Source organism: Bombina bombina, chromosome 5 (assembly GCF_027579735.1).
Source record: "Bombina bombina isolate aBomBom1 chromosome 5, aBomBom1.pri, whole genome shotgun sequence".
NCBI classification, from domain to species: domain Eukaryota; kingdom Metazoa; phylum Chordata; class Amphibia; order Anura; family Bombinatoridae; genus Bombina; species Bombina bombina.
This window is the reverse complement of record NC_069503.1, coordinates 992,553,839-992,568,861: the sequence shown is the minus strand read 5'-3', so window position 1 is coordinate 992,568,861 and position 15,023 is coordinate 992,553,839. Positions and strand designations below refer to the sequence as shown.

Sequence of the window (15,023 nt, the reverse complement as noted above, 5' to 3'; positions counted from 1 at the left end):
ATGAGGCTTCTGTTGAACAGATTTGTAAGGCAGCGACCTGGACTTCACTGCATACTTTTGCCAAATTTTACAAATTCGATACTTTTGCTTCTTCGGAGGCTATTTTTTGGGAGAAAGGTTTTGCAAGCAGTGGTGCCTTCCGTTTAGGTTACCTGTCTTGTTCCCTCCCTTCATCCGTGTCCTAAAGCTTTGGTATTGGTATCCCACAAGTAAGGATGAATCCGTGGACTGGATACACCTTGTAAGAGAAAACAGAATTCATGCTTACCTGATAAATTACTTTCTCTTACGCTGTATCCAGTCCACGGCCCGCCCTGGTAATTAAGCCAGGTTAAATTTTATTGTTTAAACTACAGTCACCACTGCACCCTATGGTTTCTCCTTTTTCTCCTAACCGTCGGTCGAATGACTGGGGGGGCGGAGCCTGAGGGGAGCTATATGGACAGCTTTGCTGTGTGCTCTCTTTGCCACTTCCTGTAGGGAATGAGAATATCCCACAAGTAAGGATGAATCCGTGGACTGGATACACCGTAAGAGAAAGTAATTTATCAGGTAAGCATAAATTCTGTTTTTTTCTTTATATGCTGATTAAGTAACAGTCCAAAAAAATAAAGCTGTAGTAATAGTAGATTTGTTGGTGCAGTGTTGTTTCATTAATGAGTATTTTGAAAATATAAAGGGGAAAGACTTTAAAACTATGATGTATAAATTTAAAAAAATAAAAACACGTTTTAAACTAAAACTGAAAAATAAGCTTTCTGTCATGATAAAGAGTGTAACATTTTACTTTCCAATAGACTTCTATTAGCAAATTTGTTCTCTTGGTATCCTTTCTTGAAAAGCAGGTAGGAAGGTGTAGGAACGTGCATGTGACTAGCAATATGCGGCAGCAGTGTTATAACTGTTATAGATTTGCAAGAACAGTAGTCGGCAGCGGTGTTTCCTGTCATGTACTGCTCCAGAAATGTGCACTTTACCTGTCTAGATATCTGTTCAACAAAGAATGCAGTGAGAACAAAGTACATTTGATAATAGAAGTTAATTGAAAACTTAAAATGGTATGCTTTGTGTGAATCACAAAATACATTTTTAGGTTTAATGTACTTTTTAAATATATTCATTTTGCAATATATTAGTTAATACAACATTTGAGAAAAAAATCTAAAATTACCCTGACAAATGAAATATAAGAACACCCATATATAGTATCAAACCAATAAAATAATAAAGTATTATAAGCTAGTTCTTAGTATAAAAATAGATATAATAAAAATGAGAATATACAATAAAGAAACCTGAAACCCAAAATGTTTTTATCACAATTTAGTTAGAGCAGATATCCTCCAACTTGAAACTCCAGAGGTTTTGGAACTACTTGCATTCAATTATATACAACGTTTCAATTTACTTATCTTGTTTGCTTTGTTCTCTTCCTTTATTGAAAAGTATACCTAGGTCAGCTCAGGAGCAACAATGCACTACTGTTAGCTAGCTGCTGATTGGTGGTTGCAGTGCACATATGTGCTTCTTGTCATTGGCTCGCCTGACGTGTTCAGCTAACTCCAAGTAGTGCATTGCTGCTCCTTCAACAAAGGATACAAAGACATTTTGATAATATAAGTTAACTGGAAAGCTGTGTAAAATTTGTATGCTCTATCTGAATCATGAAAATAAATGTTGGGATTTCGTGTCCCTTTAAGCTCTTTCCTTAAAAATGATATAGTCAGTGATATGCAATAAAATATGTATCATAGCACAGTAATACATAAGAGATATGGTAGATTTTAACAAAATCTTATAAAAAGCATAATAAAGTTACTCTATTTCATATTTTTAAAACCGCAATTATGAATTCAGGGGACATTAAAGTATAGTTTAAGTAATTAAATATTCTGGAAACCCTAAATAAAAATCTTCTCCCCTCCTTTGACAAAGTGTAAAACACTGTTAGAGGTTTTAATAGAGAGTTAAAGGACCGCTCAAGGCAGTAGAATTACATAATTAACAAATGCATAACAAAAAGACAATGATTTAACACCTACTCTGAATTTCAAATAAGCAGTTTGCTGACAGATTAACTTTTCTCCCATTTTCCAGCCCCATGTATCATGTGACAGACATCAGCCAATCACAGACTAGTATACGTATACCCTGTGAGCTTGTGCACATGCTCAGTAGGATCTTGTTCCCCAGAAAGTGTGAATATAAAAAGACTGTGCAAAATTTTATAATGGCAGTAAATTGGAAAGTGTCTTAAAACTGCTGCTCTATCTAAATCATAAAAGTTTATCTTGACGTGAGTGTCACTTTAAGATCACTCAGTTTGCTGTAATTGCTTTTTAAAAATGGAAACAAAGGGCTCGGAGGGGTGGTAAAGAAATTTAAATAAGCAATAGGAACTTTGCTAAAAGGACAAGTAGTCAGGGCCGCCATCAGGGGGTGACAGGGGTGACTCCTGTCAGGGGCCCAATGAGCCAGGGGGGCCCAATGAGCCAGGGGGGCCCCATGAGGCAAGAACTAAAAAAAAAAAAATTTTTTTTTTTTTTTTTTTTAATTTTGCCAGCCACCAGTGGGTACTACAGCAGAGTGCTAATTGAGCATGGGGAATGTTATTACAAGGAGTAAAGTATTAGCATTTGAGAGGATTTCTTAGTGTGCACTAAACCACTATGCTCAGTGTGAGACAGACTTGGCACTTTGTACAGTGTGTGCCTGAGTCAGACGGCAGATCACTTTCATTTGAAGAGGAGGTAGGACTTACTTAGCAAATGTTTTTTATTTATTTGTGCAATTTTGGATTGTAACTTCAGTGGGGTAGTAGTTGAATGGTGGGACTAGGGGTCCATAAAAACACATTTTTTTAGCAGCAGTGTATTTATGATTATTTGACAATGCTGTAGAAATTCTATATTTAAAACCACGCAGAAATGTTTCCTCCTCAATACACAAATGGTAGATGCCCTTTTGGCAGATATGCATTTTATATATATATATTACATTCCAGTTTACTGCCCCTTTATGCAAGGACTTTCCAGATGCAAGGAGGCATTTTATCTAAGATTTTTTATATCTGCATAACATTTTATACTCTCAGACTAAGATTGCTCAGTGTTTGAAATGAGACAGGTTAACTTAAAACTGTTCAGTTTACACTACAGCTGACTTAGTTTTGAAATACATACCAACAAGCCTAAATCCTGCATTTAACCAGATCTAATGTTATGAGTACCACAGCTTATGGTCCCACCAAGACCATATAGAGTACAGCATTTTCAAAATCCATAAGTGCAGCTGACAGATTGGAAAATTTGTACACTATATTTGAAGTGGTGCTCTTGGTTGGGGAAAATGGGGAAAAACAAACATATGTCAACCTTTTAAAGGTACTTTTCTTCATCTAGCCATCTACCCAGCTCATTAATGTACAATTTTGAATTCACAGAATTATTTTTGTTTGCACATTTACAAATATGATTCTTTAAAAAGTGATCTCTTAATTTCTGAATTTTTTTTATCATGCATATCACACACTGTTGATTTAGGGGATGCAAGGTGCATAAATGTTTCCTCCTGTGAGTGTTTCTGTGGGTGTATGTGTTTATGTCTTTGTGCTTTGGTTTGTGTCTCTATGTGTATGTATTCTTTATCTGTGGGTCTCTCTGTGGGTGTGTATGTCTTTGTGCATTTTCTGTGGATGTCTGTGAGGGTGTGTGCATATGTCTTTGAGCTTTTTCTATGGGTGTCTCTGTGAGGGTGTGTATGTATGTATGTCTGTGTTTTCTGTGGGTGTCTCTGTGAGGGTGTGTGTATGTCTTTGTGTGTTTTCTGTGGATGTCTCAGTGAGGGTGTGTGAATGTATGTTTTTCTGTGTTTTTCATGTGGTTGTCTCTCTCTGTGTGTGTATGTCTTTGTGTGTTTTCTGTGGGTGTCTCTGTGTGTGTGTGTGTGTATGTCTTTGTGTGTTTTCTGAGGCTGTCTCTGTCAGTGTTTCCTTGGGTGTATGTGCAAGTTTGAGTTTGCCTGTGTGTCCCCATTGTCTGTTCCTTTTTAGGACATTTTGACCTTACTACTAATTATTCACATTTTTCTACAGACTTTGAGACTAACAAGACCTTTCCGGAAGTAACCAATCCACCATTTAACCTTTAAATTATTGTTTAGGCAGTTCAGGGCCCTTCCTTTCAGCCACTGCATGCTGTTGTCATAATTTAGTTGTCATCTTCCTTAACAAAAAGATAATCAGAACTCCATATTTTGTTTTCTAAATCTCCTTGTTTTACAAAACTGTAGTTTACCTCATTACTTGTCAGGTCAATGTAAACAAGTGCTGAGTGTCTGTTTGGGTGTCTGTGTCTGAGTGTGTGTCTGTGTCTGAGTGTGTTTCTTTGCGTGTCTGCTAGAGTGTCTATATGTGAATCCTTATGTATGAGTGTGTCTGTGTGTTTGTATGTTACTAACTTTTCAACATTTCCAAGTTTAAATAGACAATTAAGAATAAAGTGCAAATACATTTTATTCACTTGGTCAAAAATTGCCCATGTCAAAGGAGGGGGGGGGGCCCTGATAAATGGTTGAGTCAGGGGCCCTGCAAGTAGTCCTGTTTATTCTATCAAAATTATAGTCATTATTACGTAGTGACATCGAAGATTGATAGTATTTTGCACATTTACCATATTTAAAATATAAGTGTAATAATAATAATGATGTCCATGTTTATATTGGTAATAACATTTAATAAATTTCTCCAACATAGGTGTGTCCGGTCCACGGCGTCATCCTTACTTGTGGGATATTCTCCTCCCCAACAGGAAATGGCAAAGAGCCCAGCAAAGCTGGTCACATGATCCCTCCTAGGCTCCGCCTACCCCAGTCATTCTCTTTGCCGTTGTACAGGCAACATCTCCACGGAGATGGCTTAGAGTTTTTTAGTGTTTAACTGTAGTTTTTATTATTCAATCAAGAGTTTGTTATTTTGAAATAGTGCTGGTATGTACTATTTACTCAGAAACAGAAAAGAGATGAAGATTTCTGTTTGTATGAGGAAAATGATTTTAGCAACCGTAACTAAAATCCATGGCTGTTCCACACAGGACTGTTGAGAGCTATTAACTTCAGTTGGGGGAACAGTATGCAGTCTCTTGCTGCTTGAGGTATGACACATTCTAACAAGACGATGTAATGCTGGAAGCTGTCATTTTCCCTATGGGATCCGGTAAGCCATGTTTATTACGATCATAAATAAGGGCTTCACAAGGGCTTATTAAGACTGTAGACTTTTCTGGGCTAAATCGATTCATTATTAACACATATTTAGCCTTGAGGAATCTTTTTATCTGGGTATTTTGATATAAGTATATCGGCAGGCACTGTATTAGACACCTTATCCCTTAGGGGCTTTCCCAAAGCATAAGCAGAGCCTCATTTTCGCGCCGGTGTGGCGCACTTGTTTTTGAGAGGCATGGCATGCAGTCGCATGTGTGAGGAGCTCTGATACTTAGAAAAGACTTTCTGAAGGCGTCATTTGGTATCGTATTCCCCTTTGGGCTTGGTTGGGTCTCAGCAAAGCAGATACCAGGGACTGTAAAGGGGTTAAAGTTTAAAACGGCTCCGGTTCCGTTATTTTAAGGGTTAAAGCTTCCAAATTTGGTGTGCAATACTTTTAAGGCTTTAAGACACTGTGGTGAAAATTTGGTGAATTTTGCACAATTCCTTCATGTTTTTTCGCAATTGCAGTAATAAAGTGTGTTCAGTTTAAAATTTAAAGTGACAGTAACGGTTTTATTTTCAAACGTTTTTGTACTTTGTTATCAAGTTTATGCCTGTTTAACATGTCTGAACTACCAGATAGACTGTGTTCTGAATGTGGGGAAGCCAGAATTCCTATTCATTTAAATAAATGTGATTTATGTGATAATGACAATGATGCCCAAGATGATTCCTCAAGTGAGGGGAGTAAGCATGGTACTGCATCATTCCCTCCTTCGTCTACACGAGTCTTGCCCACTCAGGAGGCCCCTAGTACATCTAGCGCGCCAATACTCCTTACTATGCAACAATTAACGGCTGTAATGGATAATTCTGTCAAAAACATTTTAGCCCAAATGAACACTTGTCAGCGTAAGCGCGGCTGCTCTGTTTTAGATACTGAAGAGCATGGCAACGCTGATACTAATATCTCTGAAGGGCCCCTAACCCAGTCTGATGGGGCCAGGGAGGTTTTGTCTGAGGGAGAAATTACTGATTCAGGGAACATTTCTCAACAGGCTGAACCTGATGTGATTGCATTTAAATTTAAGTTGGAACATCTCCGCATTCTGCTTAAGGAGGTATTATCCACTCTGGATGATTGTGACAAGTTGGTCATCCCAGAGAAACTATGTAAAATGGACAAGTTCCTAGAGGTGCCGGGGTTCCCAGAAGCTTTTCCTATACCCAAGCGGGTGGCGGACATTGTTAATAAGGAATGGGAAAGGCCCGGTATTCCTTTCGTCCCTCCCCCCATATTTAAAAAATTGTTTCCTTTGGTCGACCCCAGAAAGGACTTATGGCAGACAGTCCCCAAGGTCGAGGGAGCGGTTTCCACTTTAAACAAACGCACCACTATACCCATAGAGGATAGTTGTGCTTTCAAAGATCCTATGGATAAAAAATTAGAAGGTTTGCTTAAAAAGATGTTTGTTCAGCAGGGTTACCTTCTACAACCAATTGCATGCATTGTCCCTGTCGCTACAGCCGCATGTTTCTGGTTCGATGAGCTGATAAAGGCGGTCGATAGTGATTCTCCTCCTTATGAGGAGATTATGGACAGAATCAATGCTCTCAAATTGGCTAATTCTTTCACCCTAGACGCCACTTTGCAATTGGCTAGGTTAGCGGCTAAGAATTCTGGGTTTGCTATTGTGGCGCGCAGAGCGCTTTGGTTGAAATCTTGGTCGGCTGATGCGTCTTCCAAGAACAAGCTACTTAACATTCCTTTCAAGGGGAAAACGCTGTTTGGCCCTGACTTGAAAGAGATTATCTCTGATATCACTGGGGGTAAGGGCCACGCCCTTCCTCAGGATCGGCCTTTCAAGGCAAAAAATAAACCTAATTTTCGTCCCTTTCGTAGAAACGGACCAGCCCGAGGTGCTACGTCCTCTAAGCAAGAGGGTAATACTTCTCAAGCCAAGCCAGCTTGGAGACCAATGCAAGGCTGGTACAAGGGAAAGCAGGCCAAGAAACCTGCCACTGCTACCAAGACTGCATGAAATGTTGGCCCCCGATCCGGGACCGGATCTGGTGGGGGGCAGACTCTCTCTCTTCGCTCAGGCTTGGGCAAGAGATGTTCTGGATCCTTGGGCGCTAGAAATAGTCTCCCAAGGTTATCTTCTGGAATTCAAGGGACTTCCCCCAAGGGGGAGGTTCCACAGGTCTCAGTTGTCTTCAGACCACATAAAAAGACAGGCATTCTTACATTGTGTAGAAGACCTGTTAAAAATGGGAGTGATTCATCCTGTTCCATTAAGAGAACAAGGGATGGGGTTCTACTCCAATCTGTTCATAGTTCCCAAAAAAGAGGGAACGTTCAGACCAATCTTAGATCTCAAGATCTTAAACAAGTTTCTCAAGGTTCCATCGTTCAAGATGGAAACCATTCGAACTATTCTTCCTTCCATCCAGGAAGGTCAATTCATGACCACGGTGGATTTAAAGGATGCGTATCTACATATTCCTATCCACAAGGAACATCATCGGTTCCTAAGGTTCGCATTCCTGGACAAGCATTACCAGTTCGTGGCGCTTCCTTTCGGATTAGCCACTGCTCCAAGGATTTTCACAAAGGTACTAGGGTCCCTTCTAGCTGTGCTAAGACCAAGGGGCATTGCTGTAGTACCTTACTTGGACGACATTCTGATTCAAGCGTCGTCCCTTCCTCAAGCAAAGGCTCACACGGACATCGTCCTGGCCTTTCTCAGATCTCACGGATGGAAAGTGAACGTGGAAAAGAGTTCTCTATCTCCGTCAACAAGGGTTCCCTTCTTGGGAACAATAATAGACTCCTTAGAAATGAGGATATTTCTGACAGAGGCCAGAAAAACAAAGCTTCTAGACTCTTGTCGGATACTTCATTCCGTTCCTCTTCCTTCCATAGCTCAGTGCATGGAAGTGATCGGGTTGATGGTAGCGGCTATGGACATAGTTCCTTTTGCGCGCATTCATCTAAGACCATTACAACTGTGCATGCTCAGTCAGTGGAATGGGGATTATACAGACTTGTCTCCGAAGATACAAGTAAATCAGAGGACCAGAGACTCACTCCGTTGGTGGCTGTCCCTGGACAACCTGTCACAAGGGATGACATTCCGCAGACCAGAGTGGGTCATTGTCACGACCGACGCCAGTCTGATGGGCTGGGGCGCGGTCTGGGGATCCCTGAAAGCTCAGGGTCTTTGGTCTCGGGAAGAATCTCTTCTACCGATAAATATTCTGGAACTGAGAGCGATATTCAATGCTCTCAAGGCTTGGCCTCAGCTAGCGAGGGCCAAGTTCATACGGTTTCAATCAGACAACATGACAACTGTTGCGTACATCAACCATCAGGGGGGAACAAGGAGTTCCCTAGCGATGGAAGAAGTGACCAAAATCATTCTATGGGCGGAGTCTCACTCCTGCCACCTGTCCGCTATCCACATCCCAGGAGTGGAAAATTGGGAAGCGGATTTTCTGAGTCGTCAGACATTGCATCCGGGGGAGTGGGAACTCCATCCGGAAATCTTTGCCCAAGTCACTCAGCTGTGGGGCATTCCAGACATGGATCTGATGGCCTCTCGTCAGAACTTCAAAGTTCCTTGCTACGGGTCTAGATCCAGGGATCCCAAGGCGGCTCTAGTGGATGCACTAGTAGCACCTTGGACCTTCAAACTAGCTTATGTGTTCCCGCCGTTCCCTCTCATCCCCAGGCTGGTAGCCAGGATCAATCAGGAGAGGGCGTCGGTGATCTTGATAGCTCCTGCGTGGCCACGCAGGACTTGGTATGCAGATCTGGTGAATATGTCATCGGCTCCACCTTGGAAGCTACCTTTGAGACGAGACCTTCTTGTTCAGGGTCCGTTCGAACATCCGAACCTGGTTTCACTCCAGCTGACTGCTTGGAGATTGAACGCTTGATCTTATCGAAGCGAGGGTTCTCAGATTCTGTTATCGATACTCTTGTTCAGGCCAGAAAGCCTGTAACTAGAAAGATTTACCACAAAATTTGGAATAAATATATCTGTTGGTGTGAATCTAAAGGATTCCCTTGGGACAAGGTTAAGATTCCTAAGATTCTATCCTTCCTTCAAGAAGGATTGGAAAAAGGATTATCTGCAAGTTCCCTGAAGGGACAGATTTCTGCCTTGTCTGTGTTACTTCACAAAAAGCTGGCAGCTGTGCCAGATGTTCAAGCCTTTGTTCAGGCTCTGGTTAGAATTAAGCCTGTTTACAAACCTTTGACTCCTCCTTGGAGTCTCAATTTAGTTCTTTCTGTTCTTCAGGGGGTTCCGTTTGAACCCTTACATTCCGTTGATATTAAGTTATTATCTTGGAAAGTTTTGTTTTTAGTTGCAATTTCTTCTGCTAGAAGAGTTTCAGAATTATCTGCTCTGCAGTGTTCTCCTCCTTATCTGGTGTTCCATGCAGATAAGGTGGTTTTACGTACTAAACCTGGTTTTCTTCCAAAAGTTGTTTCTAACAAAAACATTAACCAGGAGATTATCGTACCTTCTCTGTGTCCGAAACCAGTTTCAAAGAAGGAACGTTTGTTGCACAATTTGGATGTTGTTCGCGCTCTAAAATTCTATTTAGATGCTACAAAGGTTTTTAGACAAACATCTTCCTTGTTTGTTGTTTATTCTGGTAAAAGGAGAGGTCAAAAAGCAACTTCTACCTCTCTCTCTTTTTGGATTAAAAGCATCATCAGATTGGCTTACGAGACTGCCGGACGGCAGCCTCCCGAAAGAATCACAGCTCATTCCACTAGGGCTGTGGCTTCCACATGGGCCTTCAAGAACGAGGCTTCTGTTGATCAGATATGTAGGGCAGCGACTTGGTCTTCACTGCACACTTTTACCAAATTTTACAAGTTTGATACTTTTGCTTCTTCTGAGGCTATTTTTGGGAGAAAGGTTTTGCAAGCCGTGGTGCCTTCCATTTAGGTGACCTGATTTGCTCCCTCCCTTCATCCGTGTCCTAAAGCTTTGGTATTGGTTCCCACAAGTAAGGATGACGCCGTGGACCGGACACACCTATGTTGGAGAAAACAGAATTTATGTTTACCTGATAAATTACTTTCTCCAACGGTGTGTCCGGTCCACGGCCCGCCCTGGTTTTTTTAATCAGGTCTGATAATTTATTTTCTTTAACTACAGTCACCACGGTACCATATGGTTTCTCCTATGCAAATATTCCTCCTTAACGTCGGTCGAATGACTGGGGTAGGCGGAGCCTAGGAGGGATCATGTGACCAGCTTTGCTGGGCTCTTTGCCATTTCCTGTTGGGGAGGAGAATATCCCACAAGTAAGGATGACGCCGTGGACCGGACACACCGTTGGAGAAAGTAATTTATCAGGTAAACATAAATTCTGTTTTTAGACAAATCTGTTTGAAAAATATGTAGCCATTCAGGATGCATTTGTAACTTTTGTAAGCATTGGACCATTTTCATATTTTATGTGAAGTTTTGAAGTTCACTGTTAATAATAATAATAAAGGTTATATTATCATACAGTCTTAAAAAGTTTAATTAATAAAAGCATCTATATTCATTTTAGCATGTTGTTTTGTGCTATCTAATAATGCTGAGGAATTTCTCATTTAAAAATAATCACATCATTTATAATCACACATTTCAATGGAATTAAGTAAATCCAGTGTTTATTAGTTAAGTAATAACAATTAAGGGCCAGATGGCAAGTGGAGAGCAGATTAACGCTTTAGCTCGAACATAAAATTGCGCTAGAGAAGTAAGCTTTTTGCACTTGTCTGCTTTCGCTTTTATGCAAACTCGACAAGCGCATAAGCCGAAGTTAAAACATTGCGTGTGCATTCACATATTTCCCCTTAGAAGTCAAAGGAGAAAAAAAGTGGATAAACCTAACACCCCACTCTCGCGCAAACCCGATCGCATATTCTCATTTGTGCTAACCCAATATGAAAATATGAATATTTCACATTCCAATGTTCTTCAATTAACAGAATGGGCTAGATTATAAGTGGAGCTCAAAATATCACTTCCGCAAAAAGCGATATTTGCGCTTCACTTAGTAATACCAGCGTGCGCAAATGTGCGCTGGTATTACAGGTTAAGTGCAATGTGAATGTGACCTCGCAATCGCATTGCACAAGAGCACACTTCTATAGGCTCCAATGGGAGCTTTGTTCACTATCTGTGAGACACGGCAGGAGAACTAGCGCAGTGATGGGCATCATATTGTAAATTTATATATATATGTATATACATATATATTTATGTGTATATACACATATTAACACATAAATATATTTGTATATATTCATATACATATATATATTTACAGGGAAAACACAGTTCCCATAGACCGCTATGTAAAGGCACTTTTCAGTGTCAGAATTAACCCCCAAAAACTGCTTAGTGCAGTGTTGTTGTTTGTTTGTTCGGGGGGAGGGGTTTGTTTGTTTTTTTAAAATGGACCTAACATGTTATTTTGGGGGCCATTTAAAAAAATTAACCAGAGGTCTGACCACTAATTGCTACCACAAGCTTGCGGTAGCAATAACCAGCCTCTTGTAACGGCTGTTTTTTTATCGCGCGCCATATAAAGGTATAGATATATACAGATACATAGGAACATCTATTTAGAAATACATAGAGAATATTCTGCTATGTGTAGAGCTTTGGAATGTCAAATATTTACAGTAAATACATAGCTAAAACCTTAATTAAAAATGAATATTGCATAAATACGCTTTAAGTTTTCATCTACTTAACTGCAAAGGGCTCTAATGCACTTGTATATATGTACACATATGTATTTGTGTGTGTGTGTGTATGTGTATGTATATATATATATATATATACACACATACACACACATATAAATACATATGTAAACATATATAGACATATCTATATGCAAACATATCCATATTTAGACATGTATATGTATGTATCTCAATGTTAACGCCCTTTGCCTGCCTTTTTTTTCTAACACCTGGGATCTCATATCTTTGAGCCTTCATAACTTTTTTGTGCTTTATTTTTTGTGAATAATTTTTATTAGATGGTGTTATGAGTGTAACTATACTTTGTAATGTACTTTTTATGTTTCGTGCAACTTTTATGTGTCGCCAAACAGTTAATGACAGTTTTGAAGTTGCAGTAATCATTCGAGCGTAATACCAGCAGAGAGCCTGACGAGCGCAAACCCCCACGATAAACCCCTTATAATTTCCTAAATGTATTTAAACTATTACAACTTTTAAAATGTATGTTGTATTGTTTAGTTTTCAGGCTTAAGTTTCCTTTTTTTAAAAAAAAGGATGTAGAGAGTTTCATTCTCATTTAGCATTTGACTTGTTACAGGAATAGTATGCCTGACATCAGCAGATTGCAAACCAAGACAATAAGGAAGAAGGGACCACGAGCTTATGCGTGTCAGTGCAGTTGGAGGACTATACAAGAAAGAACTGAGATCAGGACAGACCAGCAACTGAAATGGGTCTGCGGCAAACACTAAACCTTACATAATCTGCACAGACTGAGGATCGGCAGCAAGCAATATTGATGCATGTATTACCTATCTACAGGAATCTGCAGTATTTTTATCAAATTGTTTTCATACTGGGCTGTAAAGGCTTTGCTGTGTAGCCATAGTCATATAATAATTTAATTAGTAAAATAAGAAATGAAGCTATAACCAATGACTTGGGAATGGGAACACTAAAATATTTGATATATTTCTCCATTTTTTTCACATAGCATTCATGTTTATTGTTAAGCTAAAGTATAGCTTTGTTTTTGCTTAACAGTAAAGGGACACTGAACCCACATTTTTTTCTTTCATGATTCAGATAGAGCATGCAATTTTAAGCAACTTTCTAATTTACTCCTATTATCAATTTTTTCTTCATTCTCTTGCTATCTTTATTTGAAAAGCAAGAATGTAAGTTTAGAAGCCGGCCCATTTTTGGTTCACAACCTGGGTTGTTGATTGGACAGCACCAAAAAACAAGTGCTGTCCAGCGCCCTGAACCAAAAACAGTCTAGCTCCTTAGCTTAGATGCCTTCTTTTTCAAATAAAGATAGCAAGAGAACAAAGAAAATTTGATAAAAGGAGTAAATTAGAAAGTTGCTTAAAATTGCACGCTCTAAATGGGTTTAGTATCCTTTTAAGTTCTCACACAAATGTAACTTTTTCCTTTTGCTTTTACTAACTTGCCTTCCAAAAAGAATGATCAGTTTTGAATAAAGATTTGTTTTTTAATAGGTGTCATTCATTTGTATGTAATATGCATTGCAATCTAGAAAACACACAATTGTAGCTTTGCACATTTTCCATGATGCCAATAATTCTTCCATGTGCGCTGTACATTTGTTTTGTTATGAAGTGCTGAGTACTTCAGGTGCAGTTTTACTTGACAGAAATGAGGGTAAAAACATGGACATTTCCTTCCTGAAAACACCACAACAGACTTATTGGCATCTAATATGTCCTGCGCATGTGCAGCCCCTGGTCTGCGCAGGAGCACTTCTTTGTTTTAACAGCAAACCTGTTTGTCTAGGGGCAGCAGTACTGTCTATATAGGCCTTTGTTGCTTTTGGCTTCTTCTTATTAAGCTTATGTACTGATCTATCTTCCTGTAAGTATATCCACTGGCAACTCATATATAAGTCACTGTGTTACTTAAGTCTCCTCCTGCCTTTTATCTAGCGGTTATTACTGAAGTATCTTCTAGACTTTAGGCTACTACTTCCTTATGATTGCAGCTGCACATTCATTATTAAGCAGAAGATTTATTTTTATGTTTGTATTTGTTACCTTCTATCAGCTACACAGTGTGACAATATGGGGACTTGAATTTGTAATCACCAGTACTTTTATTTGTTAAAGGATTATGTAAGATGTAAAAGTGATTTTATATATACCTATATATATATATATATAATTAGTTATTTGTAGAGTGGCGACTAATTCAGCAGCACCAATATATATATATATATATATACATACATACCCTGTATACCATTTACCATAGACATTATTTATTAAGATAAAATAATTAGTTTTCAATATAACCATTTGCGCATGCCCTGTAAACTGTCCTTTGGCTACATACTCCTATATGTATGTATGGGTGCTGTAAATGTTTGTTTTCTAAATATGTATTTTATTTTACAGTATTGTAGGCTTTATAAAACGTTGTTACCCTGTACTAAATGTCATGCTAAAGATCGGAAACTTATTGCAATATCTATGTAACACAACACATTTTTATATTAAAATATGTTAATACTGTGGGCTAGATTTATAGATGCTTGTTAAGATGCCATGACATTTTGTTAAGGCAAGATCATGTGCAAAATGAGTGATCACAGAATTAACCTTTTAAAGAGGGTGTATCATGTCTTACTCATCAAAATAAAATCTGTATGGGCAGACCTTATCATGGTATCACTTTGGTTTACTCTCATAAGCTCAAGAAAACGCGAGATACAAATCTGATAATGTCCTGTCTCCAAGGCCTCCTTAAAAAATTGCAAAGGAATACATTGACTTGACTTATATGGAAGTTTTGGTCACTAACTTTCACATCTATAAAGGCTACATTATACCTAGCACATGAGAAAGCCAACAAGGTGGAAAGAATCACATTTACCAAATAAGCCCTTAAAGGGACAAGAAACCCAAATTTGTTCTTTCATGATTTAGGTAGAACATTCAGTTTTAATCAACTTTCCAGTTTACTTCCATTATCAAATTTGTTTTATTCTCTTGGTATGCTTTTTTGAAGGTGCACCAACAATGCA

General features: G+C 39.0%; 1 protein-coding gene across 2 annotated transcripts in view; it reads left to right on the top strand.

Moving 5' to 3' along the window:
- Positions 1-14,659, top strand: part of CFAP418 (cilia and flagella associated protein 418) — a 117,175-nt gene extending 102,516 nt beyond the window's left edge. For both annotated transcript variants that reach the window (XM_053715223.1, XM_053715222.1), the window contains one exon: positions 12,579-14,659. In XM_053715223.1, the coding sequence (XP_053571198.1) occupies positions 12,579-12,732 (154 nt within the window). In that variant the 3' untranslated portion in view covers positions 12,733-14,659. The remainder of the gene's footprint in view (positions 1-12,578) is intronic.
- The last annotated feature ends 364 nt before the right edge of the window (positions 14,660-15,023 follow it).